The 26,964-nt window shown below is 42.9% G+C and overlaps 1 protein-coding gene across 1 annotated transcript in view; it reads left to right on the top strand.

The window, feature by feature from the left end:
- TRMT61A (tRNA methyltransferase 61A) overlaps positions 1-26,964 on the top strand; it is a 703,477-nt gene that overhangs the window by 475,991 nt on the left and 200,522 nt on the right. The window contains exon 3 of the mRNA XM_044074519.1: positions 8,249-8,515. Coding sequence (XP_043930454.1) covers positions 8,249-8,515 — 267 coding nt within the window. The remainder of the gene's footprint in view (positions 1-8,248; positions 8,516-26,964) is intronic.

Below are 26,964 nucleotides of genomic sequence, written 5' to 3'. Positions count from 1 at the left end.
TCTGATAGCGGCAAAAATCTTCCACTGCTGGGGCCAGCCTTGCTGCGACCTTTTTGCCTCCCCAACCAACTACAAGTGCAGCAACACCTTTGCCCTGATTCCCCCTCGGGGATGGTCACCAAGGGACGCTCTAGTCTATGCTTGGCCCCCTGGTTTGCTTTATGCCTATCCACCTCTTCCCCTCATCTCCTGATTTCTAAAGAAAGCACAACAGTTGAACAAAATGATCCTCATTACTCCATATTGGCCTCGACAAATCTGGTTTCCCTTCCTCTGTTCTCACCTGCTAGATCAACCATGGATCCTCAATCCATCACCAACATTGATCTCCCATATGCAGGGTCTGATTCACCCCACTCTAACAACCCTGAAACTGACAGCTTGGTTTCTCCACTTCCTATGATTGCCAGGCATGAAAATCTTTCATCCCCTGTGCGCAATATTCCTATTGAATCTCATAAATCGTTCACCAGACTAATCTGTCTTAACAAATGGAAGAGGTTCTCTCTATGGGTAGCAGATGCAAATATAGACCCCTTGTCAGCCCCAGTCTCAGTGGTATTAGATTACTTATCACATCTTTTCCACTCTGGGGTGTCCGTCTCTACTATCCGTGTACATTTAGCTGCCATCTCGAATTTTCATATCGGTTTTCAAGATTTTTCACTTGTCACACACACTCTGCAAGACTTTTTTGAAAGGGGTTATCCACCTAAAACCTCCCTTCAGAGAACCTGTACAACCTTGGGATTTGGCTTTGGTTCTGCAAGCTTTAACAGCTCCACCCTTTGAACCTGCATTCTTTTGTGATGTAAAATCTCTCTTGGAAAACTTTGTTCTGATTGCAATCACATCGGCCAGAGGATTGTCAGAACTTCAGGCCTTATTCATCAAACCTCCTTATCTTATCTTCCCTCAGGATAGGGTATCACTGAGAACCAATTCTACCTTTTTACCAAAAGTGGTGTCAGTGATCTGTCAACCAGTCTGTTGATTTCCCAGTGTTTTTTCCTAGCCATTCTAACAAGGGAGAGTATTGCTTGCACTCCTTGGATGTTCATAGGCAAATACGATTTTATCTGGACAGAACAAAATCTACCCGTAAATTGGACCAACTGTTTCTGGCCTTTTCTGGACCTAGACGGGGTCATCCTGTGTCAAAAGTTGCATTGGCTTCATGGTTGAGAAATTGTATCACCTTTATCTACAACAAAAACAATCTCATCTTGCCTTATAGAGTCGAAGCACATTCTGCAAGATCTATGGCATCTTCAGCAGCCTTCTATGCTAAGGCTTCCCTCAATGATATTTGCTCAGCTGCAACTTGGGCTGAACCTTATACATTTATTCTTCATTACAAGTTGGACTTGGCCTCCAGAGGTAGAGTTTTCCTTTGGTTCCATGGTGGTCAGGAATGTCCTTCCATGAGGGCCACCCAGGAATACAGGTAGCTGGAGACTCTGTCCCATCAGTAAGGAATGAATGAAGATTAACAACATCCGATAAAGAAGTTATGTTTTACCATAGCATTCCATCTGTGTTGTTGATCTTCGTTCATTCATTACTTCCCACCCTCCGTCCCCCATCCGTAGGTTATTGATTTCTGGTAGGTCTGTTCTGACCAAAGGTAGCCTCTACTTTTATCTATCAACTTGCAAAGTCGATCTGAGGTAACAGGGAGTAGAACATTCTGGGTAAGACCTTGGCTCAAGAGTTTTTGGTTGACGTGAGCTTGATATTGGTCGGCTCTGTTGTGAGGACGGAACCGATAACCCATCAGTAATAAATGAACGAAGATCAACAACACAGATGGAACATTATGGTAAGACGCAACTTCTTTTTATAAATGGCTGGGACCATTAATAAGTATGCTATTAAGTTTAAAATTAATTTAGTAATAGCTTGGGGGATGAAGTTGCGTTACATTGGTAAGAATGGACTTGTGCTGCTCAGGTTTTGCTTTTCCATTTAAACTCTTGCAGTGTTCTTTTTTTAGGTCATACTCGTTTGATTTTATAGTAATTCTCAATTAGAGTTAGTTTGTACAGAACGACACTTGTCTTTCGCTCTCTTTGTCTCTGTCTCATGACATTAAAGAGATAAGAGTATAGTACTCTAATTGTGGTACTTGTCCTGCAGATGGTATAGGGAACACAAGAGTCTCAAGCTAAATGGGAAGGCATCATCATATCTGTAGGGAATAATATGCCATTTTGCAATGGAAAGTGATGCCCCAGTCTTCTTGCTTTAAGTACTTGAAATTTCAATTTTGTGCATCATGGAATGACACCATGTGGTTAAAGGTAGGCCAGGCCCATTATAGAGCCATCGGTGATGGAGTCTGACAGAATGGGAGTAGGTTACGTGCGTGAATGACATTTGGTTGAGATATACTCAGACATTGTACTGAATCTCTGCTGCTGTTGGAGAATATTTCTCTTTTTGCTCAAGCTGCAGCCCTCTCACAAGTGGCTGTACAATTTAAAGTGATTAATGGTGGGCAATTTTCTGTAGGTGAACCACAAAACATCTTCATCTTCGCTTTTATCAGATTTTATCGACTACATTTTGCTTGGAAACCTACCAAATTCAATGCAATTTCTTTCCAACTGATCAAAGTTTACACACCCTCACATTACCCAAGCAGCAGTGTGTTAGGAGGAATAGAGCAGGTATCCTAGTCCTTATGAATACCTGAGCCCGGGTAAGTTCTTTATTAGAAGTGTGTAAAGTGTTCAGCTGATGCTGTCCAATTCCTTAAGGGAGGACTTGGCTTAGATGTCCATACTACTTTACATTTGTGTAAACAAGTAAAGATGTAAGTTGATTTGTGCCAGTGCAGACTGTTGTCTCCTGGCATGGCCTTTAAACCCAGAACATCATGGTTTACTATCTGTTGTCTGCCCTGGTCTGAGTAAGAGAAATGGTGACAAGAATAATATCACAAGGAGGGAGATGCTGAACAGCTCGGTCAAATCTGGCAAACTTGCATGTCCCCTCACAGTATTTAAGAACAGTTCAGTCTTGAGATGAATTAGTTCCGGTGAAATTGACTTAAGTGGGAGGTTAAAGATGGATATCTGAGGAACAAGTGTTTAGAAGGATTTGTGACCTGTAATGCAAATTCAGCAATATTTTAATAGGGCTTTTTATATTATTTTGTATATAAACACTGAGTGGTTTGCAGACTGAGAAAAGGGCTGGGATTGTGTGTAATGTTCAAATGAGTTAAGAAGTCTAGTACATAAGTAGGTATTAAGCTATTTATGAAAGACAACCACCTGTAACTGTGCAAAAATAAAACTATGACTTGTGGACTAAATTGTTGAAAGTCATGGCACCTGTGGCTTGCCTTGCCCATTAAACTGCTTCTTAGAGAAATTGCTGGCAGCTGAATTGTGTGTCTGTGTGGGGGGGGTGGTGCTGATACTGGTGATGAATATGGGATAACAAAAAAATAGATGAAAAATGCAAACTGGTTTGGCTTAATGGATTACTGGAAAGGTTGGTTGGAATCTTAGAATATTTTGCAACATGTGAAATCTAGTAGAGCTAAGAATTTGAGACAGTACTCCAACTGGTTAATGTAACTAACTTTAAAATGTATTACAGAGTTGTACCAGTGACTGTGGCCTACGTAGAGTTCATTAAGGCTTCAGTGCTTTTCTGCATAGAGCACTGATGAATTGAAGGTGCATAAATGTTCCCCAAAGTACTTAACTGGATTTTAGGACACTGCATATCAAGAAAAAAACAATTAAATTAGAAAATAAATTGGGATCAGTGGGTTGTTAGCGTGCTGGTTGTCCATCAAGTTTCCAGTAAACAATTTCATTCTGTAAAGGAGCTCAGAAGGAAGGTGTAATACAACCACAGCAATAAACTGCCTAACAAGGGTAAAAAATAATGTCTGTTGTTAAAGTGGAGAAATGGTGAGAAGACAGCTGAAGTCTATTAAAGAAAGTATAAAACTACTTGGAATACATGCACCCTGAGTAGGATTGTATATTAGGAGGAGAGATGCTGGTTGTCACAAAGTAGAAAGGAAACCCTTGGGTGCTGTACCTGATGTGACGGAACAGTGTGTGAAGATGGTAAGGAGAAGCAGAAGGCATCCTAGTGTACTGGCATGCAGTTCAGCAATATTACAAAGAGGAGGAGGTGCTGATCAGGTAACAGATGAGGCCTTATCTCTGGTTGGTGCTGGAGGTGCATCCTGTAAGAACTGTAGTGACCGAATATTAGATTAAGGAGACATGACTTTGTTAAATACAGCATACTTGGCTTTACTTTCTTCTGACACTGCATGATGTTATATATTACAGATCGAGCCACTTCAGAGTTATTACTTTTTCAGATTACCATGGAGAATGGATGCTTTTGCTGGCTCACTTTACCTAGATCATAGAAGCACTTTTCACAGTAGATTGTATGAGTATAGCCATATTGTTGCTATAGAAAGATGATTCCCTGATTGTGAGCAGAGTTCATTTAGTGGCTTAGGACTTTGGTGTGGCAAGGAAGATGGATGTACCTGTTCTAGAAGGAAGAGCAAGGTGGGTATCTCTCTAAAAGATTCTGGCAAAGGCCAGAGCTCAGAGAGAGGATGCCAGCATGAAAGCAAGAGGATGAAGAAAATTTGACTGTGGTATGACCCTGGAGTGGACCACACTTTCAAGGTTGCTCTACCAACCCTGCACAGTGGCATTAGCATGTGCAGGAAAGGTGGGGCTAGAAAAAATCCCCAGGCTGTTCAGCACAACATGAGCTGTAGCTGGTAAGGAGGGATGGCAGATGGTTCTACAATTAGAAACAAAACTTCACTTACTGTTGGGCCCCTATCTGGAGTGAGAAAGCCAATATACCTGGTTGTGGGATGGTTCTACTACCCCTACCCTGTTAGGACAGCATCTGGGAGATCAAAAAGAGGCCCCAAAAAATGGATGGACATAAGACTTGTTGCTGAATATTAATATTTTTGTATAACAATGAAGTATAGTTTTATATAAAACTGTACTGGTTAGATCTGCCACTGAAAGCAGCCCTTTCCCCTTTATAAAATGTAATAAATATATTTAGCAACTTAATTAGGATATCTGTCTCACAGAACTAGGTGCATAGTATCTGTTTCTTGGGGGGGGGGTATAGTTGAACAGTGGCTGCAGCTGTAATTTATTTCCTTTGATGTAAAAGCAGTTAATGCCTTACTTCTGTCTGCCCATTTGTATTCACATTTCTTGGGATCATGTGGTAGATCAGCCTTTTCATGTATTAATCTCCACTGCCCTAAACCACAGTGTTTTATTTTGGGAGTCCCTTGAATGATGTAACCTAAGGACCTACAGTTACAAATTATAATTTTCTTAATGTATACTCTGGTATAAACTACTACAAAGTAAGATGTTCATAGGTGTTTACTAGGCTAACGACCACAAGGTCCTTTAAGTCTAGCCATGCATCCCAAATCTCTGGCGAGTTCTGATACCATTGATAAGTGTAAGCATGGACCTGGGAGATGAACCATTTACAGGTTACCTGTTTGCATCAGAGACACAGGTGCCAAACCAGAGATGAATTTCTGGTTTCCCATCCAATTGTCCAAGTTGCACTTGAATTGGATTAGGGAGGAACTCTGTTTCACATAGATGGGGAGCCTGTTCCATAGACTGGGTAGACTCTGGGGTACATACCTATCTCTCCAGCAAGTCCTATTTATATCACAGGCAAGGTTTAAGTCTTTAGAATGGGTAATTCTGGTACTGTTTGTTTTGTGGATATGCAGGAGGTCCGTCAGAGTGGGGTCTGACAATGCCCTGTATGCCAGGCATAGAGCTCCCCTCAAAAGCATGTAGGAGACAGAATGCAGGGATAGGGCCTTGAGGCAGTCTGCATAGGACATATTACTTATTCCCTGTATTCTTTTAGTGAGGATCCTTGGTGGACGTTCCAGTTGTGGTAATGTCTGGTTAGGTACATACCAAACTGGGCATTGTACTCAGTGATAGGTCTGATGAATGCCAAATATAGTGGAACAATTGCTTCCTTGGACTTGGATGCCATACCTTTGTTTATAAGTTGCACAACATAGAATGATTTCCTCACCACTGTAGGCACGTGATGATCAAAGGCTAGATTACTATGTGTGTCCCTAAGTCCCTGACTACTGGGTCGACTCTAAGGCGTATGTTGTCAATATAATCGTTACCAGAGATGGATGACTTCCCAAAGGATACTATTATGTGTTTCTTGGCATTTAGTTTTAGTCCATGACTTTGACACCAGTTTGGTCTGTCAACCCCCCTCCTGTGAACATTTGCGTCAGTGTGAGACTCAATGATTTATTTGCAAATTTAGTCAGCCAGAAACCACTGACATTGGCCTTGACTTCTGAGAAGTAAATGCCAAAAAGGAGTGGTCCAAGGACTGATCCCTGAGGGACTCCATATGTGACTGGCTTCTTTGTAGAGGTGAACTCCCCAATTCTAACTTCATGGGTCCTATCTGGGAGCCAGTTGGCTAACCTCTTGAGTTTGTCAACAATGCCCAAGTGGGGTATTGTGTCAAATGTCTTGGCCAGGTCAAAGTAGGCAGTGTGAACGATTTTGCTCTCATCCATTGCTTTGGTGACCTTCTCAAAGAAGTCCACCAGGTTGAGTAGGCATTATCTGCACTTTATGAAACCAAACTGGGTTGGGTCCAGTGTCTGGAGGTTTACAATATCTCTATCGATCATCTCCATGATAATTCTTTCCATAACTCTGCATATAAGACTAGTGAGACTTACGGGTCTGTGACGGATCCACAGAGTCTACCTGTTTTTTGTTATGCCACTGTGTATGTTTAATTATCTACCTCACTATATGCTGCTAATATTGTAACAATACAGTATGCTTAAAAGCAGGCCTTGCTCACTGATTACTGGTATAACTAAACTTTTGTTGACCTGTATCAGCCTAAAAAATGTTTACCAATATATGGGGGATTCCAATGAGAAACTATATCACAAGTTTGTAAGCTAACTGTTCTTTAGAAAAGGGAAGTAAGGCATATAACCAAACATTACAAGACTTGTTTACAACTTAGAAAATCTGTAATTTTCTAAAATATTCCATCAACTCATAATAAGCTTGTGATCTATATGTCATTAGTTGAACCTATTGACCTTATTGTTTGTTCAAGATTATAAAAAGCTCAAAGGCCAAAATAAAAATCATCATCCGGATTTAATCACAGCACCAGCCTAAACTGAGCATAGAGCTATTTTGCCTTGCTTGACTAAACAAATAACTGCACTAAATAGGATTAAAGTCTCCCTATCAGTGGCAAAAATAATTTTGTTTATGCATATGCTTGTAAGTACATAATTAGTCTTTCTGTTTATCTAGTAATTTTTTGTTTAATAAATTGTTAAGTTTGAGCCTTGGTGTCTTGTGTCATTTATAATCATGTATTAACCTCAAACTTTAAATTAACAGACTAGTTCAGGGTCTCTACATTCCAGGGTCTGTAGATGGCCCACCTTTGTGCAGAGGGATGACTGTTGCCTTTCTCCATTCATGAGGCACAAAGCTTGTTTGGAGGCTACAGTTAAATAGTAATTCCAGAGGCCCTAATAGGTTATGTTTCCTGCTATTTAGACGGCATCCTGGAGTATTGATGCAGTGGTTTTGGTCTTGGAGAGTAGAGCATTAAGGACATGTTCCCTAGTGATAGTAGGGGGGTTGTATTTGATATTTCCTGAGGGAATGTTGAGTGGGAGAGAGGATTAAAGTTGGAGCTAAATTTATCAGCCAGGAATTTTGCTATATCTTCTGGCTCAGTATAGGTGGCTCCATTTACAATGAGTTCTGCACACAATTGTGTATTGCCTTTGAGGTTGTGAACATAGCTAAAGAATGCTTTGTGGTTGTCCTTGGCCTGGGAGGCCAAACTTCTCAAATCTGGCTTTGGTCATGTGGAATTGATCTGTTATAAGCAGTTTTGGTCATTCATAGACCGTTTTGGACACCTACTTTATTTGGGGTCATGCAGGAGCCTTATCTTATCCAGACAACCACAAGCATAAGACAGAATCCGAGCTGGTATACGTTCCTATGGACAGCACTTGTTCAATGTTCTCCATGCCATTCATTTAAAGTAAATAGTTTGCAGTACACCTCTAGGTCTTTTATCAAGTGTTATTTTTACTGTTTCACATTGGGTCTAATTTTAACTCATATGCTTTGTTTTGTATTTATATTATTTAAAGGTACAGGAAGTGCTTCATTGTCACATGCTATCATCAGAACAATTGCTCCAACGGGGCATCTGTACACTGTGGAGTTTCACCAGCAAAGAGCATTGAAAGCAGTTGAAGAATTTCGGGACCACAAGGTAGACCACCTAGTTACAGTGAAGAATCAAGATGTCTGCAAACATGGCTTTGGAGTAACTGGTATTGCGGATGCTGTATTTCTGGATATTCCATCTCCATGGGAGGCTATAACACATGCAAAATCTGCTCTTAAAATGGAAGGTAATTCACTAGTCTTTAGTATTTATGTTTTCTGATTAAGGATTTCTGTAAATAAAAAATATGAAGCACACATTCCAGGGGTACCAGATGATTAAAAGTGGATGGATCAATAGTTGATTAGTTATATTGTAACACCTGGAGCTTGACTTATACCATCCAGATCTCATAGGGTAATTGTCATGCTCTCCAGTTAAGCCCCGGTGGTTGAAATATAAGTCAGGGTGTCAGCTTTCCTTGTTTCCTGTAGGTCGAGGAGCTTATTGTGCAGGGCTGAGGAGATTCCCATAGTTGTCCCACACAAGATAATCATGGAAATATGTCATGAATTTGGATATTTGGTGGGATTTCTCCTATTAAGTGTAGGAGTTCACCTTTAGAGAGCACAGTTTGATTCCTGCACTAGTCTCCACTTAGCCTTATAATAATAATCTGCTTTAAGTGTAAATTACCCCAGGTGATGGGGCTTGTAACATCTGACACTCAACACCCACCTACCATTTTTTCATTCTGTCATGCATCCGGTAAGCTCAGGCAATACCTTGCTGAGATAAGGACAGTGAGTTTTTCTCTGCCTTCCCAATTTCTCTCTGGGGAAAGGAATTCTAATAATCTTGAGGTCCTTGTGCCACACAGGAGAATAGTGTGGCTTTCCCCGCATAGCTGCCTTCCATTTGCCCCATCCTTTGTCAAGCTTTTTGGGTTCAAAAAGTCCACTGTATACTGGCTAGTTATTTCTCTGCTTTCATAAATGGCCGAAGCTGTATGTAGCAGAGAGATGAGGAGCCCTGGATTATGCCTCCATGAAAATCATGCTTGATACCTGTTTTGCAACTTGGAAGTATATAGGTTCAGCTTTCTCCATTACTAAGAAACCTTATTCACTGCCTACACTTCTATGTGGAATGGTGTGCCATCCTACATAACCATTCTAGGGCAGATTCTTTTATGATGTATTACATCCAGTAGAAGTACAGGAAACAGTTTAAATTATATATATTTATATATATATATATATATATATATATATATATATATATATATATATATATATATATATATAAAATTTTTATGTTTTTGCTGTACACTCCTCACCTAACCATAGAGTCACCTCCTGTTTGCCTTATTGATCTATTTATTCCTCTTGGGCTAAGAGCTCTGCAGCCAGAATTATTCCCCTTGGAATGGGAGTCCAGCACTAGAAATGGTGACATTATGTAGTCTACGATCAGGGGAGGTTTCTAGCTTGGACTTACCATTCTGCTTTGCGTAGTTGGCACAGTACTCTCTTCCATGAGTGTAATTCCTCAGTCTGTCACTCTTGAAGCAGATACCTCCTTTGGTTGTCTGGTCAGCAGTGAGGAGCTTGAATGGAGCATGTGTTTGGTCTATAGTAGTTTGTTGAAAACTAACTTCAGTGAATGGCCATTCATTGAGCATAACTTAGCAAATGGCAGTTCATCGAACATTTATATCAGTGAACATTTTTCCCGGAACAGTGAGTTACTTGGCCAGCATTAGGAAATTTTACCTTTTTCCCCACTGTAGTGCTATCTCTGAGTTGGTGTATATAAGCAAGGGATGGGAGGGGTGGAGGCACAGCCTGCCACATTGGGGGAGTGGGGTAAGTAGCCCCCCACCTTGGTAGATTTGATAATACTATGGTGTATGTGATGGTCTGTATATTGGCCTTAGGAGTTCACTGCCTTGGGAAAGATGTTTGCTGATTTGAACATTCACTGACATTTGATGAACAGATGTTCGCTGAAGCCAGTTTTCGACAAAGTAATATAGACCCGTTTTTGGTCATGTGCCCTATATAAATACCATACCTTTTCTGTTTTTATATACACAGCTTTGTATTATCTCTTGCATCTCACCCACCATTCTGTCTAATTTTTGTTCTCTCAGCCCATTGTGGTATTTGAATAAGTTTTTACTTTCTTCCCTACACAAGCACAGTGTACTGCATAACTCCATCAATCTTTTGAGCCCCCTTTTCTCTCTGATTTTCATTCTCTCCAAAAACTAACCTTAAAGCTAGTCCAGACAATCTCACCATCACACTCTATCTACCTATTTCCCTTTAAGTTTTACTGTGGACAAGAAAATCAATTCCAGTTCTAAGCCTTCCCCTTTGATATGTATCGTATTTTGCTTATAAGCAAAGTAATAATTCCTCAGAAATGTCTTTGCAAGTGTTCTCATTACTTTGTTTCCCCCATCACAATTAAAAGCCGCACTAATAGCTGTGCCAGTGTTTACCCTCTGGGTAGTGTTTTAGTTTCTCAAACCTAATGTTTCTTGTGTTTCACCGTTGCAGTCATTACATTTGGGTAATCTGCTTGCAGGTTGCCCTCAGTCGGCCTGAATATCAAAGTCGGTTGCTGTCTCCTCTTCCATGACGTCAGGTCATCAGGGGTATAAAACATGCAGCTGACGCCATTTTATTCAGTCTTTCTTGCCGCGGTGCCCGAAGCAGAAGCAGTTCGCAAGTGCCAGTCGGCCGACTCCTGAAATTTTCACATTCGAGTTTCAGAACTGAAGTCTTCAATTAAAGCTAAGTACCCCATTGGGGAAACGTTTTCTTGCTCCTTTCCGATGTCAGTAAAAGTTAATAGTTGCATTACTTGTGGGAAGCAAATACCTCATAAGGATTTTCATTTGTACTGTATTCCTTGCCTAGGCCCAGATCATAACGTGCCTTGGTTTTGTGCTAGATTTAACCAATGCACTATTAAGCATAGGTATATCTTTGCTTCAAAATATTTTGGATCCAGATTTAATTACTCTGAAATGTCGTCGGATAGCAATTCAGCTACTGGAGTTCACAAAAACCGCAAAGAAAAGGAAAGAGACAGATCGTCTAGGTCCAAAACCGACGAACCTTCTCCTAAGCCAGTCGCTGGTACTCAGTGAGGTGCTTTCGCAGCCCCTGATACCCGCTACTTTTGAGTCACAGGCCTCTACCGAGACCCATGCGGAGTTCAGTATGCCGCGAGATTCTCAGAGTATTGTACCCGCGGATGTCTCTCCCTCGGATGGGTCCAGAGCCGCTGAGCAGGCACTGGCTTCTGAGGGTGTTTTCAGGCCTCAACATTTCTATAGAAAACAAACGCCAGCTTCAAAAACAACTTCTAAGTCTAAAAAACTGACTCATGAGCCACGTGCTCAGACCCCTATGCCTAAAAAGCAGAAGATCAAAATGGCTGAGGACTTAATTACCTTGATCAGCCCCCCCCCCCCCCCAACTAAGAGGCCTAGCCAAGACACTGATTATGAATCTTCAGATCAGGTTTCTATTTCTTTTGATTCCTCTTCTGATCAGGAATTTTCTATACCACCCTATGAGGATTCAGATACAGAAGAATCCATCCCATCTGCATCTCCTCCTGAGAATTATTCTTTTGGAGAAACCTTGCATACTTTAAGGGAACATTTTCATTGGGAGAGTCAGGATTTCTCTGAATCAAAAAAGAGGCTTAGAGATTTCCTTCTTCCCCAGCATATGCCTTTGGCTATACCTCCTGTATTAGACATTGTGTTGATGTGTTTTTGGAATCAAGCATGGCTCCTGATTCCCTACCTCCGGCTCCTAGTAAGCCAGACACATATTACAGGGTTCCTGACTCCCACAAACTTTTATTCAAAAATCCTGTTGCTGATCCTGAAACTATCTCACAGGGTCCCAAAGGTGTAAAGGCCTCTACAGCCAAGAATCCTACCCCGTCTGATAGAGATTCCAGGGCACTGGATAGATGGGGAAAGAAGGTTTATACGTCTGCAACCTTGGCAATTAGGGCCTTAAACTGCCAGTTTCATATGCTTAAATATCAACAGCATGTTATGGGATTATTAAAACAGAAAATTATGTTGATTTCTGATTGTGTGGAAAATAAAGAATTACAGGAATTATTGCATGCAGCAGAACAGGTTGAAAAGCATACTTTGCAATGTGGTTTTGATTCCTTGGAGGCCTCTTGCAGGGCCGCAGTTACTGGATCTGTGATTAGAAGGCATGCCTGGCTCAAGGAGCAAAATCTGCCTGATCATGTTAAAGCTAAATTGTTGGATGCCCCTTTACAGCATGATACTCTGTTTGGTAATAAGGCAGAAGAGGTTTTAAAGAAAATGGAAGGCAAAGCTAAATCTATGCAAACTGTAAAAGATTTCTTATAAGTACATCCACCCAGGTTCAGTAGGCACTGGCCTACTAAAAATTGGTCCTTTTCTGTGTCCAACAGAGCCTCACAAGGCAAATCCTGGCGCTCAAAAGGCTCTAGATACCAATCACAGGATTCTTACAGGTCAAAGCAATGGGGTGCCCCTACCCTCCAAATCTGGAGGAAGCAAAGCACAACCCTACAGTAAGCAGTCTCAATGACTTTCCAATCCATCTCCAAGCACTTATCTTTTGGCAACACCCTTGGGGGGAAAATTAGCAGTTCATGCTCAAAATTGGCAGTTAATAACCCAGGACAAGTGGGTATTAAACATAGTATCCCAGGGGTACAAATTTAATTTCCATACTTTGCCAATTCCAAACGGTTGGCCAGATCTGCCACAAAATCAATGGGCAGAGGCTCAGAAACAAGTTACGTCCCTCATGGATATATGGGGGCTATTCAGCCAGTACCAGAACAGGAAAAAGGACAAGGATTTTATTCAAGACTGTTCCTGGTACCCAGAAAAGACGATGCCTGGCTTCCATAATGGACTTATCGATTTTGAACACATTCTTGGACATCCCAAAATTCAAAATGCTGACTTTTCAACAGCTACAGCCCATCCTGGGCAAGAACTTAAGAGGCATACCTACATATACCAATAAGGGAATCGTGCAGAAGATATCGCCGCTTCAAGGCAGGTTTTATGCATTACCAATTCTCTGCACTGCCCTTTGGCTTATCTATTGCGCCCAGGGTCTTTACAAAGTGCCTGGCACCAGTAATTGCATTTTGCAGACAAAGAAGCATACAAATCTATCCTTACCTGGACGACTGTCTCATTCAAGCAGAAAACAAGGACATTCTTCTTCAACATCTGGCATTTGTAAAAAGGCTTCTAACATGCCTAGGGTACACAATAAATGAAAAGAAATCACAACTGGTACCCTCTCAAAAAATTACATTCCTGGGTGCAAGCTTGAATACAACTGCCCAGGTGGCTTACCTTGCGCCAGACAAGCAAAGGCAATTGACTTATTTACTTCAAACAGATGGCAACAAAAAACCCAGTTATCTGCAAGACAAATTCTGCAGGCTTTGGGGTTCATGGCATCCTGCTTTCTACTAATTCCAAATGCAAGACTACATATGAGGAAACTACAATGGTATCTAAAAAATTTGAGTCAACATTCACAGTCTGGAAACAATGATTCCTCTCTTTCCCTGCCTACAACAGTAGTTTCTTTGGTGGGCAGAGACATGCCCCCAGAACAAGAGACGGTCTTTCGCTCTACCCCCTGCCACCCAAACCCTAACTACAGACTCATCAGACTATGCTTGGGGGGGCCCACCTGGTGGGGAGATGCATTCAGGGCATATGGAACCCAAAACAAATGCATCTGCATATTAACCAAAAAGAGATGTTAGCTGTTCAGAATGCCCTGCCAGCCTTCAAGGATTTAATTCATCCAGGACAACTAGTGGTAAAGACGGACAAACACCACAGATGTTCTTCGTGTTTCACTGTTGCAGTCATTACATTTGGGTAATCCTGCTGGCAGGTTGCCCTCAGTCGGCCTGAATTCCAAATTCTTGGGTCCTGCGTCGGCTGCTGTCGCCCCTTCCCTGATGTCAGGTCATCAGGGGTATAAAAGAAGCAGCCGACGCCATTTTCTTCAGTCTTTCTTGCCGCGCGGTGCCTGAAGCAGAAGCAGCTTGCAAGTACCGGTCGGCCGACTCCTGAGATTTTCGTGTTCGTGTTTCAGACCCAAAGTCTTCAATAAAGCTAAGTACCTCGTTGGGGAAACTTTTTTCTTGCTCCAGACTGATGTCAGAAAAAGTTAATAACTGCATTTCTTGTGGAAAGCAAATACCTCATAAGGACTTTCATTCTTACTGCATTCCTTGCCTAGGCCTTGATCACAACATTTCTGGTTGTCGGTTTTGTGCTAGATTTAACCAACACACTATTAAGCGTCGGTATGATTTTGCTTTAAACTATTTTGGACGCCGGTTTAATTATCCAGAAATGTCGTTATGTAGCCATCAGACTACTGGAGTTCACAAAAAAATGCAAAGAAAAGGAGAGAGATAGACAACCGAGGTCCAAAACCGATGAAGCTTCTCCTAAGCCAGTCGCCAGTTCTCAGTGAGGCGCTTTCTCAGCCCCTGATGCCTGCTACGAGTCGCAGGCCGTTACCGACTCCCACGTCGAGTCAGCTATGCCGCTGGAAACTCAAGGTATTAGAGCCTCTGACACTATTCCCTCAGATGGGTCCGGAGCCGCTGAGCAGGCACCGGCTTCTGAGGGTGTATTCAGACCTAAACATGTTTACATTAAACCGACTTCAGCTTCAAAGGCTAAAGACTAAAGCACCTTCTAAAGCAAAGAAACAGACTCAAGAGCCATGTGGGCAGGCCTCTATGCCCAAAAACAGATGCTCAAAATGGCCAAAGACTTGATTACCTTGACAGGGGTTCCCATCCCCCTCCTGAAAAGAGGCCTAGGCAAGAGACTGACTATGAATCTTCAGATCAGGTTTCTATTTCTTCTGATTCCTCTTCTGATCAGGAATATTCTCTTCCCCACTATGAGGATTCTGATGCTGAAGAATCTATACCTTCAGCTTCTCCTCCTCCAGAGGACTATTCTTTTGGGGAAACCTTGCTTACCATGAGGGAGCATTTCCACTGGGAGAGCCAAGATTTTTCATAATCTAAAAAGAGGCTCAGGGATTTCCTTTTACTACCTCAACACAGGCCTCTAGCCATTCCACCTGTGTTAGACAGTGTAGATGATGTGTTTTCGGAGTCCAGTCTGACCCCTGACTCCTTACCTCCAGCTCCTGTTAAGCCTGACAGATATTACAGGGTTCCTGACTCTCATAAATTCCTTTTTAAAAACTCTGCTGCAGACCCAGAAACTATTTCACAGGGTCCCAAAGGAGTTAAAGCTTCCGCTGCAAAAAAAAACTACCCCCTCTGACAGGGATTCTAGGGCACTGGACAGATGGGGAAAAAAGGTTTACACATCTGCTGCCTTGGCTATAAGGGCCTTAAACTGTCAGTTTGATATGCTCAAATATCAGCAACATGTCATGGCATTGCTTAAACAGAAAATGTTGTTAAACTCTGAATGTGCAAAAAACAAGAAAATGTAGGATTTATTGCATGCAGCTGAACAAGTTGGAAAGCATACGTTGCAATGTGGTTTTGATTCTTTGGAGGCCTCCTGCAGGGCCGCAGTTACGGGTTCTGTAATTAGAAGGCATGCTTGGTTAAAGGAACAAAATCTGCGTGCTCATGTCAAAGTTAAATTATTAGATGCACCTTTACAGCATGATACTTTGTTTGGTGTTAAGGCAGAAGAAGTGTTAAAGAAAATGGAGGACAAAGCTAAATCTATGCAAACTGTCAAAGATTTTTTTACAAGTACAGCCACCTATGTTTAGTAGACACTGGCCTACAAAGAATTGGTCCTTTCCTGTGTCAGACAGACCTCAAAGGGGCAGATCCAGACGCCCTACAGGCAGATCCCAGGCGCAAGGTTCATACAGGTCAAAGCAATGGGGTGCTTCTACCTCCAAAGTTGGAGAAGACAAATCACAACCATACAGGAAACAGTCCCAATGACTTCCCCCTGACTGCACCAAGCACTTATGTCCTGGCAGCACCCTTAGGGGCAAAATTAGCACTTTTTTCTCAAAATTGGCACATTATAACCCAGGACAAGTGGGTTCTAAATATAGTGTCACAAGGCTACAAGTTCCATTTCCATACCCTGCCAAAGGCAAACGGCTGGCCAGATCTGCCAAAAAATCAATAGGCAGAGGCGCAAAACCAAGTCTCATTCCTCATGTACATGGGGGCCATTCAACAAGTACCAGAGCAAGAGCAGGGACAAGGATTTTACTCAAGACTGTTCTTGGTACCCAGAAAGGACAAGGCCTGGAGACAAATACTGGACCTGTCTATTCTGAACACATTCCTGGATATACCAAAATTCAAAATGTTGACTTTGCAGCAGCTTCTGCCTATGCTGGGCAAGAATGCTTGTCTTGTGACTTTAGACCTAAAAGAGGTATACCTGCATGTCCCAATCAGACAATCATGCAGAAGATACCTCAGATTCGAGGCTGGCTCAATGCATTGCCAATTCTCTGCACTGCCCTTTGGCTTATCTACTGCGCCCAGGGTCTTTACAAAGTGCCTGGCACCAGTAATTGCATTCTGCAGACAAAGAAGAATACAAATATATCCTTACTTGGACTGTCTAATTCAGGCAGAGAACAAGGACATTCTTCTACAGCATCTGGCGTTTGTGAAAAGTCTTCTAACATGCCTAGGGTACACAGTCAACGAAAAGAAATCAAAACTAGTACCCTCTCAAGAGATAATATTCCTGGGTGCAATGTTAAATACAACTGCCCAGATGGCTTATCTCACTCCAGACAAACAAAGGCAACTGACTACCTGTTTCAAAATGTTGGCGACAAAGACCCAGTTATCTGCAAGAAAAATTCTGCAGGCTTTGGGCTTCATGGCATCCTGCATCCTACTAATTCCATATGCAAGACTGCATATGAGGAAACTTCAATGGTACCTAAAAGTGTTTGGACTCAGCATTGCCACAGCCTGGAAACGATGATTACTCTCATTCCCTGCCTGCAACAGGTGTTTCGATGGTGGGCGAAGGCTTGTCACCAGAACAAGGGACAGCCATTCACATTACCCCCAGTCAGGCAGACACTAACAATGGATGCTTCAGATTATGCCTTGGGGCCCACATGGCAGGAAGATGCATTCAGGGCACATGGTCCTCAAACCAAATGCATCTACATATCAATCAAAAAGAGATGCTAGCTGTTTAAAATGCCCTGACAGCCTTCAAGGACCTTCTTCATCTGGGACAACTACTGATAAAGACAGACAACACCACAGTCATGTGATATATAAACAAGCAGGAGGGCACACATTCTTACCTCCTTTGCAGACTAACCATGACTTTGTGGGACACAGCATTGACTTAGCAAGTACATCTGCAGGCACAATTCCTGCCAGGAAAGGAAAACACTCTGGCAGACGAACTAAGCAGAAACCTCATGGATCCCCACGAGTGGCAGCTGGATCCACAAGTCTTCAGCATGATAACAAGGAAATGGGGATGCCCGGACATAGATCTATTTGCCTTCCCTCACAACTACCAACTAAAAAGATTCTGCACAAGGACTTATCACAGACGAGCATTGAAAGTAGACGCCCTATCTTTCAGCTGGAAAAACCTATCAGTATATGCCTTTCCTCCACTGCCTCTCCTCCCGAAGGTACTCCTAAAGGTCAGACAGGAGAAGCCAAAGATGATACTGATTGCCCCAGACTGGCCCCACCAGTACTGGTATCCAATCCAAAGGAACTTGTCCCAGTGCCCAGCTTGGACCTTACCTCAAATACCTCATCTACTTCCCAGCAAAACAATCAGATCCTGCACAGCCAACTCAGTACTTTACACCTGGCAGCATGGTGGATTAATGTAGTCATACAAAACACACCTCAGTAAAGCTGTGATGGATGTCATTTTGGAAGCCAGAAGGCCTAATATTAGAAAATCTTATGCTGGAAAATGGAATAGATTCTGTGCTTGGAACCAGGCACAAGGAACTGATACAGCTGTACCAAATATTCCTCAGATTTTGCAATACTTAACTGAGATGCTGGACAAAGGCCCATCTTTTTCATCAATTAAAATTCATGCCTCTGCCATTTTGGCTCATTACAAAACCGAGCCACCAATCTTTTCTCATCCTTTATTAAAGCAGTACCTCAGAGGAGTCAAAAATTTAAGGCCTCCAAGGAGATCACCAATACCTGCATGGGACCTCAACTATGTTTTGGAAAAACTCACCCTGCCTCCTTTTGAGCCAGCTGCTACAGCTGATATAAAGTTTTTATCTTGGAAAACAGCTCTGCTCCTAGCAATAACTTCTGCAAGACAAGTTTCAGAGCTACAGGCACTCATGGCTGTGGAACCTTTTATCATTTTTTATCCAGACAGGGTCTCTCTGAGGGCAAACCCAACATTTATGCCTAAGGTGGTGTCCAATGTGACTCTTAACCAAACTATTCATCTGCCAACTTTTTATCCAAATCCACAGAACAAGGGGGAGAGAATTCTGCATTCTTTGGACGTACACAGACAGCTTAGATTCCACTTGGACAGAACCAAAGTTTTCAGGAAGACAGAGCAATTACTAGTGGCATATGCTGCAGGATCACAAGGAAAGGCCATCTCAAAGCAGACTATTTCAAAGTGGCTAGGCCACTGCATTCATTTCTGCTATTTACACCATGGCAAGCTAGTGCCTGACGGCATTAGGCCACATTCAACCAGAGCTGCAGCCACTTCAGCAGCCTTTCTCAGGGGAGTACCAACCAAAGACATTTTAGTGGCTGCTACTTGGAGTTCAGTGCACACCTATACAAAGCACTATCATCTGCCACTCTACTCTAAATCCAGGGCAGGCTTTGCCACTGCAGTTCTGCAGGGCCTCATAGCCGCTCCTAATGCTGTTTAGCTCCAGCCTCCCAACCATAGCTTTGGGACTCTACCCAAATGTAATGGCTGCAACAGTGAAACACGAAGAACATAGTACAGTTGTGTACACTTACCATCAATGTAGATGTTAGAGTGTATTCACTGTTGCAGTCCAGGTTACCCACCCACCATCCCCCTTTTTTCTGCTGGAACTTTTCTTTCCTTTTCTGATTTATACAACCCATGTGGTGTATTTGCTTGTAGATGAAGGTAAAGTTTATATTGGTGTATGTATTTTTATATATATATAAATTTTGGCTACCCTTTTAGGGGGCACCTGACATCTGGGGTAAGAAAAACTGGGGAAAATGGCATCAGCTGTTTCTTTTATACCCCTGACAACCTGACGTTAGGGAAGGGGCGACAGCAGCCGACGTAGGACCCAAGACTTTGGAATTCAGGCCAACTGAGGGCAACCTGCCAGCAGGATTACCCAAATGTACTGACTGCAACAGTGAATACACTCGAACATCTACATTTATGGTAAGTGTACACAACTGTACTTTATGTGGTACATAAGCAGGGGGGTACACATTCCTACCCCCTTTGCTGACTAGCCATGGCATTGTGGGACACAGCCTTGATTTACCAAGTACATCTTCAACTCTGTTCCTGCCAGGAAAACAAAATACTCTGGCAGATGACCTAAGCAGAAATCTTATGGACCCTCATGAGTGGAAACTGGATCCACAAGTCTTCAGCATGATAACAGAAAAATGGGGGAGCCCAGACATAGATCTATTTGCCTCGCCCCAAAATTATCAACTGGACAAATTCTGCACAAGGACGTATCACAGACAAGTATGGAAAGTGGATGCCCTATCCTTCTTTCTATGCCTTTCCTCCTCTGCCTCTTCTCCCCAAGGTCTTGCTAAAGGTCAGACAGGAAAAAACAAAAAAGGTCCTAATTGCCCCAGACTGGCCTCGACAGCACTGATACCCAATTCTAAGGAATATGTCTCAACTCATTCCTTGGTACTTGCCTCAAATACCTCATCTAATGTCTCAGCAGAGCAATCAAATTCTGCACACTCCGCTCCAAACTCTGAACCTGGCAGCATGGCTGATCATGTAATTATTCAAACAACACCTCAGTAAATCTGTGATGGATGTCATTTTGGAAGCTAGAAGGCCTAGTACTAGAAAATCTTATGTTGATAAATGGAAGATATTCTGTGCTTGGAACCAAGCACAAGGAATGGACACAGCAAAGCCAAATATTCCTCAGATTTTACAATACTTGACTGAGATGCTTGACAAGGGCCTATCTTTTTCTTCAATAAAAATTCATGCCTCTGCCATCTCGGCTCATTACAACACAGAACCTCTCATCCTCTGCTAAAACAGTATCTTAGAGGAGCCAAAAATTTAAGGTCTCCCAGAAGATCACCAACTCCTGCATGGGACCTCAATTTTGTGCTGGAAAAGCTCACCCTGCCTCCTTTTGAATCAGCAGCTACTGCGGATATAAAGTTTTTATCTTGGAAAACAGCTTTCCTTCTGGCAATCACTTCAGCAAGATGGGTTTCAGAACTACAAGCCCTCATGGCTGTGGAGCCTTTTATTACATTTTACCTGGACAGGGTGTCCCTCGGGACCAATCCTTCCTTTATGCCTAAGGTGGTATCCAGTGTGGCTCTTAACCAAACTATTCACCTGCCAACATTTTACCCAAATCTGCAGAACAAGGGGGAGCGGATTCTGTATTCTTTGGGCATACACAGACAACTAAGATTCTACTTAAACAGGACCAAATTTCTAAGAAAGTCTGAGCAACTACTGGTGGTATTTGCTGCAGGATCAGAGGGGAAAGCCATATCAAAGCAGGCTATTTCAAAGTGGATAAGCCACTGCATTCGTTTCTGCTACTTGCATCATGGTAAACTGGTGCCCAAGGGAATCGGGTCACATTCCACCAGGGCTGCATCTACATCAGCAGCCTTTCTCAGAGGAGCTCCAACCAAAGACATTTTAGAAGCTGCTACTTGGAGCTCTGTTCATACCTTTACAAAGCATTATCATTTGCCTCTCTTCTCTAAGTCCAGGGCAGGCTTTGCCACTGCAGTTCTGCAGGGCCTTCTAGCCACTCCTAATGCTTTTTAGTTCCATCCCATCCATAACTTTGGGATTCTACCCGAAGAACATAGTACAGTTGTGTACACTTACCATAAATGTAAATGTTAGAGTGTATTCACTGTTGCAGTCTGGGTTACCCACCCGCCATCCCCCTTTTTTCTAGAACTTCTCTTTCCTTCACTATATTCTAAAGCCTTTGTGGTGTATTTGCTTTTAGATGAAGGTAAGGTTTATGTTGCTACAATTGCATTTACGTATATATTGCTGTTTATATATATATATATATATATATATATATATGTATGTATATATATATATATATATATATATATATATATATATATATATATATATAATATAAAATTTTGCTCCCCATTTGGAGGGCACCTGACATCTGGGGCAAGAAAAACTGAATAAAATGGCGTCGGCTGCATGTTTTATATCCCTGATGACCTGATGTCATAGAAGGGAAGATAGCAACCGATGCAAGACCCAAGACTTTGATATTCAGGCCGACTGAGGGCAACCTGCCAGCAGATTACCCAAATGTAATGACTGCAACAGTGAATACACTCGAACATCTACATTTACGGTAAGTGTACACAACTACTTTCTCTGTCTCCTTCATTCTGACAGTCTGCCTAAAATGTTTACACTCCACTAACTTTACTTGTGAAGAGCGTATCATAACTGCAGCACTGGAACACATTTCATTACCTAAACACCATGTGATGCCCATGCCCTGGCCCAGTAATCAAGGAGCCTCAGTTCTCACCACTAACACCAGTGAGAGGCATCTCATACAGGAGGGAAGGATAACGGGTACCAGCACGATGAAACAATGAAGCCACAGTACAAGTGAGGACCAAGGACACAAATTTTATTAGACACTGAATGACACATTTCAAATACTCCACATTAATGTACCAAGTTTGCGTTTTCATTTAGAAACACTTCTTCAGATGGGCTAGTAAAAACGTACATCAATTTAAACTTAGACATGAGATTGTTAAAATTCCAACCAATGAATGTTTGCTTAATACATACATATTCATACTTTTGAAAGCAGAACTAAATTAAAAACCTCATAAAATAAATGCAGGGAACTAGAAAGCATTCTTGCAGATAACTGGGTCTTTGTTGCCAACATTTTGAAATAGGTAGTCAGTTGCCTTTGTTTGTCTGGAGTGAGATAAGCCATCTGGGCAGTTGTATTTAAGCTTGCACCCAGGAATATTATCTCTTGAGAGGGTACTAGTTTTGATTTCTTTTCGTTGACTGTGTACCCTAGGCATGTTAGAAGACTTTTCACAAACGCCAGATGCTGTAGAAGAATGTCCTTGTTCTCTGCCTGAATTAGACAGTCGTCCAAGTAAGGATATATTTGTATTCTTCTTTGTCTGCAGAATGCAATTACTGGTGCCAGGCACTTTGTAAAGACCATGGGCGCAGTAGATAAGCCAAAGGGCAGTGCAGGGAATTGGCAATGCATTGAGCCAGCCTTGAATCTGAGGTATCTTCTGCATGATTGTCTGATTGGGACATGCAGGTATACCTCTTTTAGTTCTAAAGTCACAAGACAAGCATTCTTGCCCAGCATAGGCAGAAGCTGCTGCAAAGTCAACATTTTGAATTTTGGTATAACCAGGAATGTGTTCAGAATAGACAGGTCCAGTATTGGTCTCCAGGCCTTGTCCTTTCTGGGTACCAAGAACAGTCTTGAGTAAAATCCTTGTCCCTGCTCTTGCTCTGGTACTTGTTGAATGGCCCCCATGTCCATGAGGAATGAGACTTGGTTTTGCGCCTCTGCCTATTGATTTTTTGGCAGATCTGGCCAGCCGTTTGCCTTTGGCAGGGTATGGAAATGGAACTTGTAGCCTTGTGACACTATATTTAGAACCCACTTGTCCTGGGTTATAATGTGCCAATTTTGAGAAAAAAGTGCTAATTTTGCCCCTAAGGGTGCTGCCAGGACAGTGCTTGGTGCAGTCAGGGGGAAGTCATTGGGACTGTTTCCTGTATGGTTGTGATTTGTCTTCTCCAACTTTGGAGGTAGAAGCACCCCATTGCTTTGACCTGTATGAACCTTGCGCCTGGGATCTGCCTCTAGGGCGTCTGGATCTGCCCCTTTGAGGTCTGTCTGACACAGGAAAGGACCAATTCTTTGTAGGCCGGTGTCTACTAAACCTAGGTGGCTGTACTTGTAAAAAAATCTTTGACAGTTTGCATAGATTTAGCTTTGTCCTCCATTTTCTTTAACACTTCTTCTGCCTTAACACCAAAGTATCATGCTGTAAAGGTGCATCTAATAATTTAACTTTGACATGAGCACGCAGATTTTGTTCCTTTAACCAAGCATGCCTTCTAATTACAGAACCCGTAACTGCGGCCCTGCAGGAGGCCTCCAAAGAATCAAAACCACATTGCAACGTATGCTTTCCAACTTGTTCAGCTGCATGCAATAAATCCTACATTTCCTTGTTTTCTGCACATTCAGAGTTTAACAACATTTTCTGTTTAAGCAATGCCATGACATGTTGCTGATATTTGAGCATATCAAACTGACAGTTTAAGGCCCTTATAGCCAAGGCAGCAGATGTGTAAACCTTTTTTCCCCATCTGTCCAGTGCCCTAGAATCCCTGTCAGAGGGGGTAGGGTTTTTTTGCAGCGGAAGCTTTAACTCCTTTGGGACCCTGTGAAATAGTTTCTGGGTCTGCAGCAGGGATTTTAAAAAGGAATTTATGAGAGTCAGGAACCCTGTAATATCTGTCAGGCTTAACAGGAGCTGGAAGTAAGGAGTCAGGGGTCAGACTGGACTCCGAAAACACATCATCTACACTGTCTAACACAGGTGGAATGGCTAGAGGCCTGTGTTGAGGTAGTAAAAGGAAATCCCTGAGCATCTTTTTAGATTATGAAAAATCTTGGCTCTCCCAGTGGAAATGCTCCCTCATGGTAAGCAAGGTTTCCCCAAAAGAATAGTCCTCTGGAGGAGGAGAAGCTGAAGGTATAGATTCTTCAGCATCAGAATCCTCATAGTGGGGAAGAGAATATTCCTGATCAGAAGAGGAATCAGAAGAAATAGAAACCTGATCTGAAGATTCATAGTCAGTCTCTTGCCTAGGCCTCTTTTCAGGAGGGGGATGGGAACCCCTGTCAAGGTAATCAAGTCTTTGGCCATTTTGAGCATCTGTTTTTGGGCATAGAGGCCTGGCCACATGGCTCTTGAGTCTGTTTCTTTGCTTTAGAAGGTGCTTTAGTCTTTGCCTTTGAAGCTGAAGTCGGTTTAATGTAAACATGTTTAGGTCTGAATACACCCTCAGAAGCCGGTGCCTGCTCAGCGGCTCCGGACCCATCTGAGGGAATAGTGTCAGAGGCTCTAATACCTTGAGTTTCCAGTGGCATAGCTGACTCCACGTGGGAGTTGGTAGCGGCCTGCGACTCTAAAGTAGCGGGCATCAGGGGCTGAGAAAGCGTCTCACTGAGAACCGGCGACTGGCTTAGGAGAAGCTTCATCGGTTTTGGACCTCAGTTGTTTATCTCTCTCCTTTTCTTTGCGTTTTTTTGTGAACTCCAGTAGTCTGATGGCTATATAACGACATTTCTGGATAATTAAACCGGCGTCCAAAATAGTTTAAAGCAAAATCATACCGGCGCTTAATAGTGCGTTGGTTAAATCTAGCACAAAACCGACAACCAGAAATGTTGTGATCAAGGCCTAGGCAAGGAATGCAGTAAGAATGAAAGTCCTTATGAGGTATTTGCTTTCCACAAGAAATGCAGTTATTAACTTTTTCTGACATCAGTCTGGAGCAAGAAAAAAGTTTCCCCAACGAGGTACTTAGCTTTATTGAAGACTTTGGGTCTGAAACACGAACACGAAAATCTCAGGAATCGGCTGACCGGCACTTGCAAGCTGCTTCTGCTTCAGGCACTGCGCGGCATTTACAGATGACAGAATTGTCTCCAAAATTCTATCTGGCTAGGCTGGCCTATCTTCACATATCTCCCCCCTGGAGAACTCATGCTAGTTTTTCAAGTGACCCTTGAGAAATGCTGCTTGAGGGAGTTAAGTCTATCCGAGTATACCTTACCCCAATCCCTGTCTTGAGAGCCCATCTGCATTGGCATTGCTAATCCCACTGCGGTGTTGCACGGACATATATGCTTGCAACCCCAGGCTCCATCTTAGCAACTTGGCATTTTGCTGGCTGGCTCTGTTTAACCATGTTGGGGGTTGTGATCTGTCATAACAGTGAATTTCCTTCCATACTGATAAGGCTGAAGTTTTTGCAGTGCTCACACTATGGTAGACATTCCTTTTCTACAACTGCATAGCATTCCTCCCTGGGTTGGAGCCTTCGACTGAGATAAACCACTGGGTGCTCTTCCCCTTCGGAAGAAATCTGCTAAGTACAGCCCCCACACCATGGTTCGAAGCATCCATCTGCACAACAAATTCTTTGCTGTAATCTAGACTGGCTAACACAGGGGGTCCTCCCAATGCTTCTTTAAGCTTCTGGAATGCCTGCTCACATGCTGGGGTCTACACTACCTTATCTGGCCTGTTCTTCCTTTTCAGGTCTGTGAGAGAAGCAGCTATGGTACTATAACTGGGGACAAACTTTCTGTAGTACCCTGCTGTCCCTGAAAATGCCCACGCCTGCTTTTTAGTAACAGGTGCAGACCATGCCTGAATGGCTCCCACTTTGGCAGGTTCTGGCCTTATCTTACCACTTCCCACTCTGTCCTAGGTAGGATACCTCTGCCATACCTACCTGACATTTGCTTGGCTTAATGGTCAACCCTGCCATCTGTAGTCTGCCCAGCACCTCCCTGAAATGCTGAAGGTGGTCTGGCCAGGAATGGCTGTAGATGGCAATATCATCTAGGTAAGCAAGGGGAAACCTGCCTGCTCCTGCTAGGCTATGATCTACCAGCCTGTGGAAAGTTGCTGGGGCATTCTTCATCCCAAAGGGCATCATTGTGAACTCATACAAGCCAAAAGGAGTGACAAAGGCTGATTTCTCTCTAGCACTGGGTGTCAAGGGCACCTGCCAGTAACCCTTGGTAAGATCAATGGTTGTAAGATACTTAGCCCCACCCAGCTGCTGTAGGGTCTCATCTGTCCTAGGCATGGGATAAGCATTTGACTCTGTGTGACTAATTTCCTGTAGTCCAGACAGAACCTGGAGCTGCCAACCTTCTTTGGCATCAGCACCACTGGGGAGGCCCAGGGACTGTTGGACTCTTGAATTACCCCTAGTTCCAGCATTTCCTGTACCTTCTCCTTCAGAGTGTGTTTGACTCTCTCAGGCACTCTATAAGGGGCCTGCCTAATAGGCCTTTGGGGTCCGGTATCCACCTGGTGCTGCCCCAGGTGGGTGCACCCTGATTTCCCAGTGAACATGTCCCTAAATTCCTGCAACACCGCTCAGATTTCTCGAGCCTGGCTTGGATATAGCTGTTGGGACATTAAAACCCCTTCCAATGAGGTGTCAACCCGAGCTTCACTAAGATCATCAGTCACCAGATCTCCCTCAGACGATTCCTGCTATCCACTGCAAATGCTCAGCACAAGGGCTTCCCTATCATAGTAAGGTTTCATCATGTTAAC

The sequence above is a fragment of the Protopterus annectens genome, chromosome 6.part0 (assembly GCF_019279795.1).
Source record: "Protopterus annectens isolate FY-2018-M chromosome 6.part0, PAN1.0, whole genome shotgun sequence".
Taxonomy (NCBI): domain Eukaryota; kingdom Metazoa; phylum Chordata; order Ceratodontiformes; family Protopteridae; genus Protopterus; species Protopterus annectens.
The sequence above is the reverse complement of the archived record's forward strand: the minus strand, read 5'-3'. Positions and strand labels throughout refer to the sequence as shown.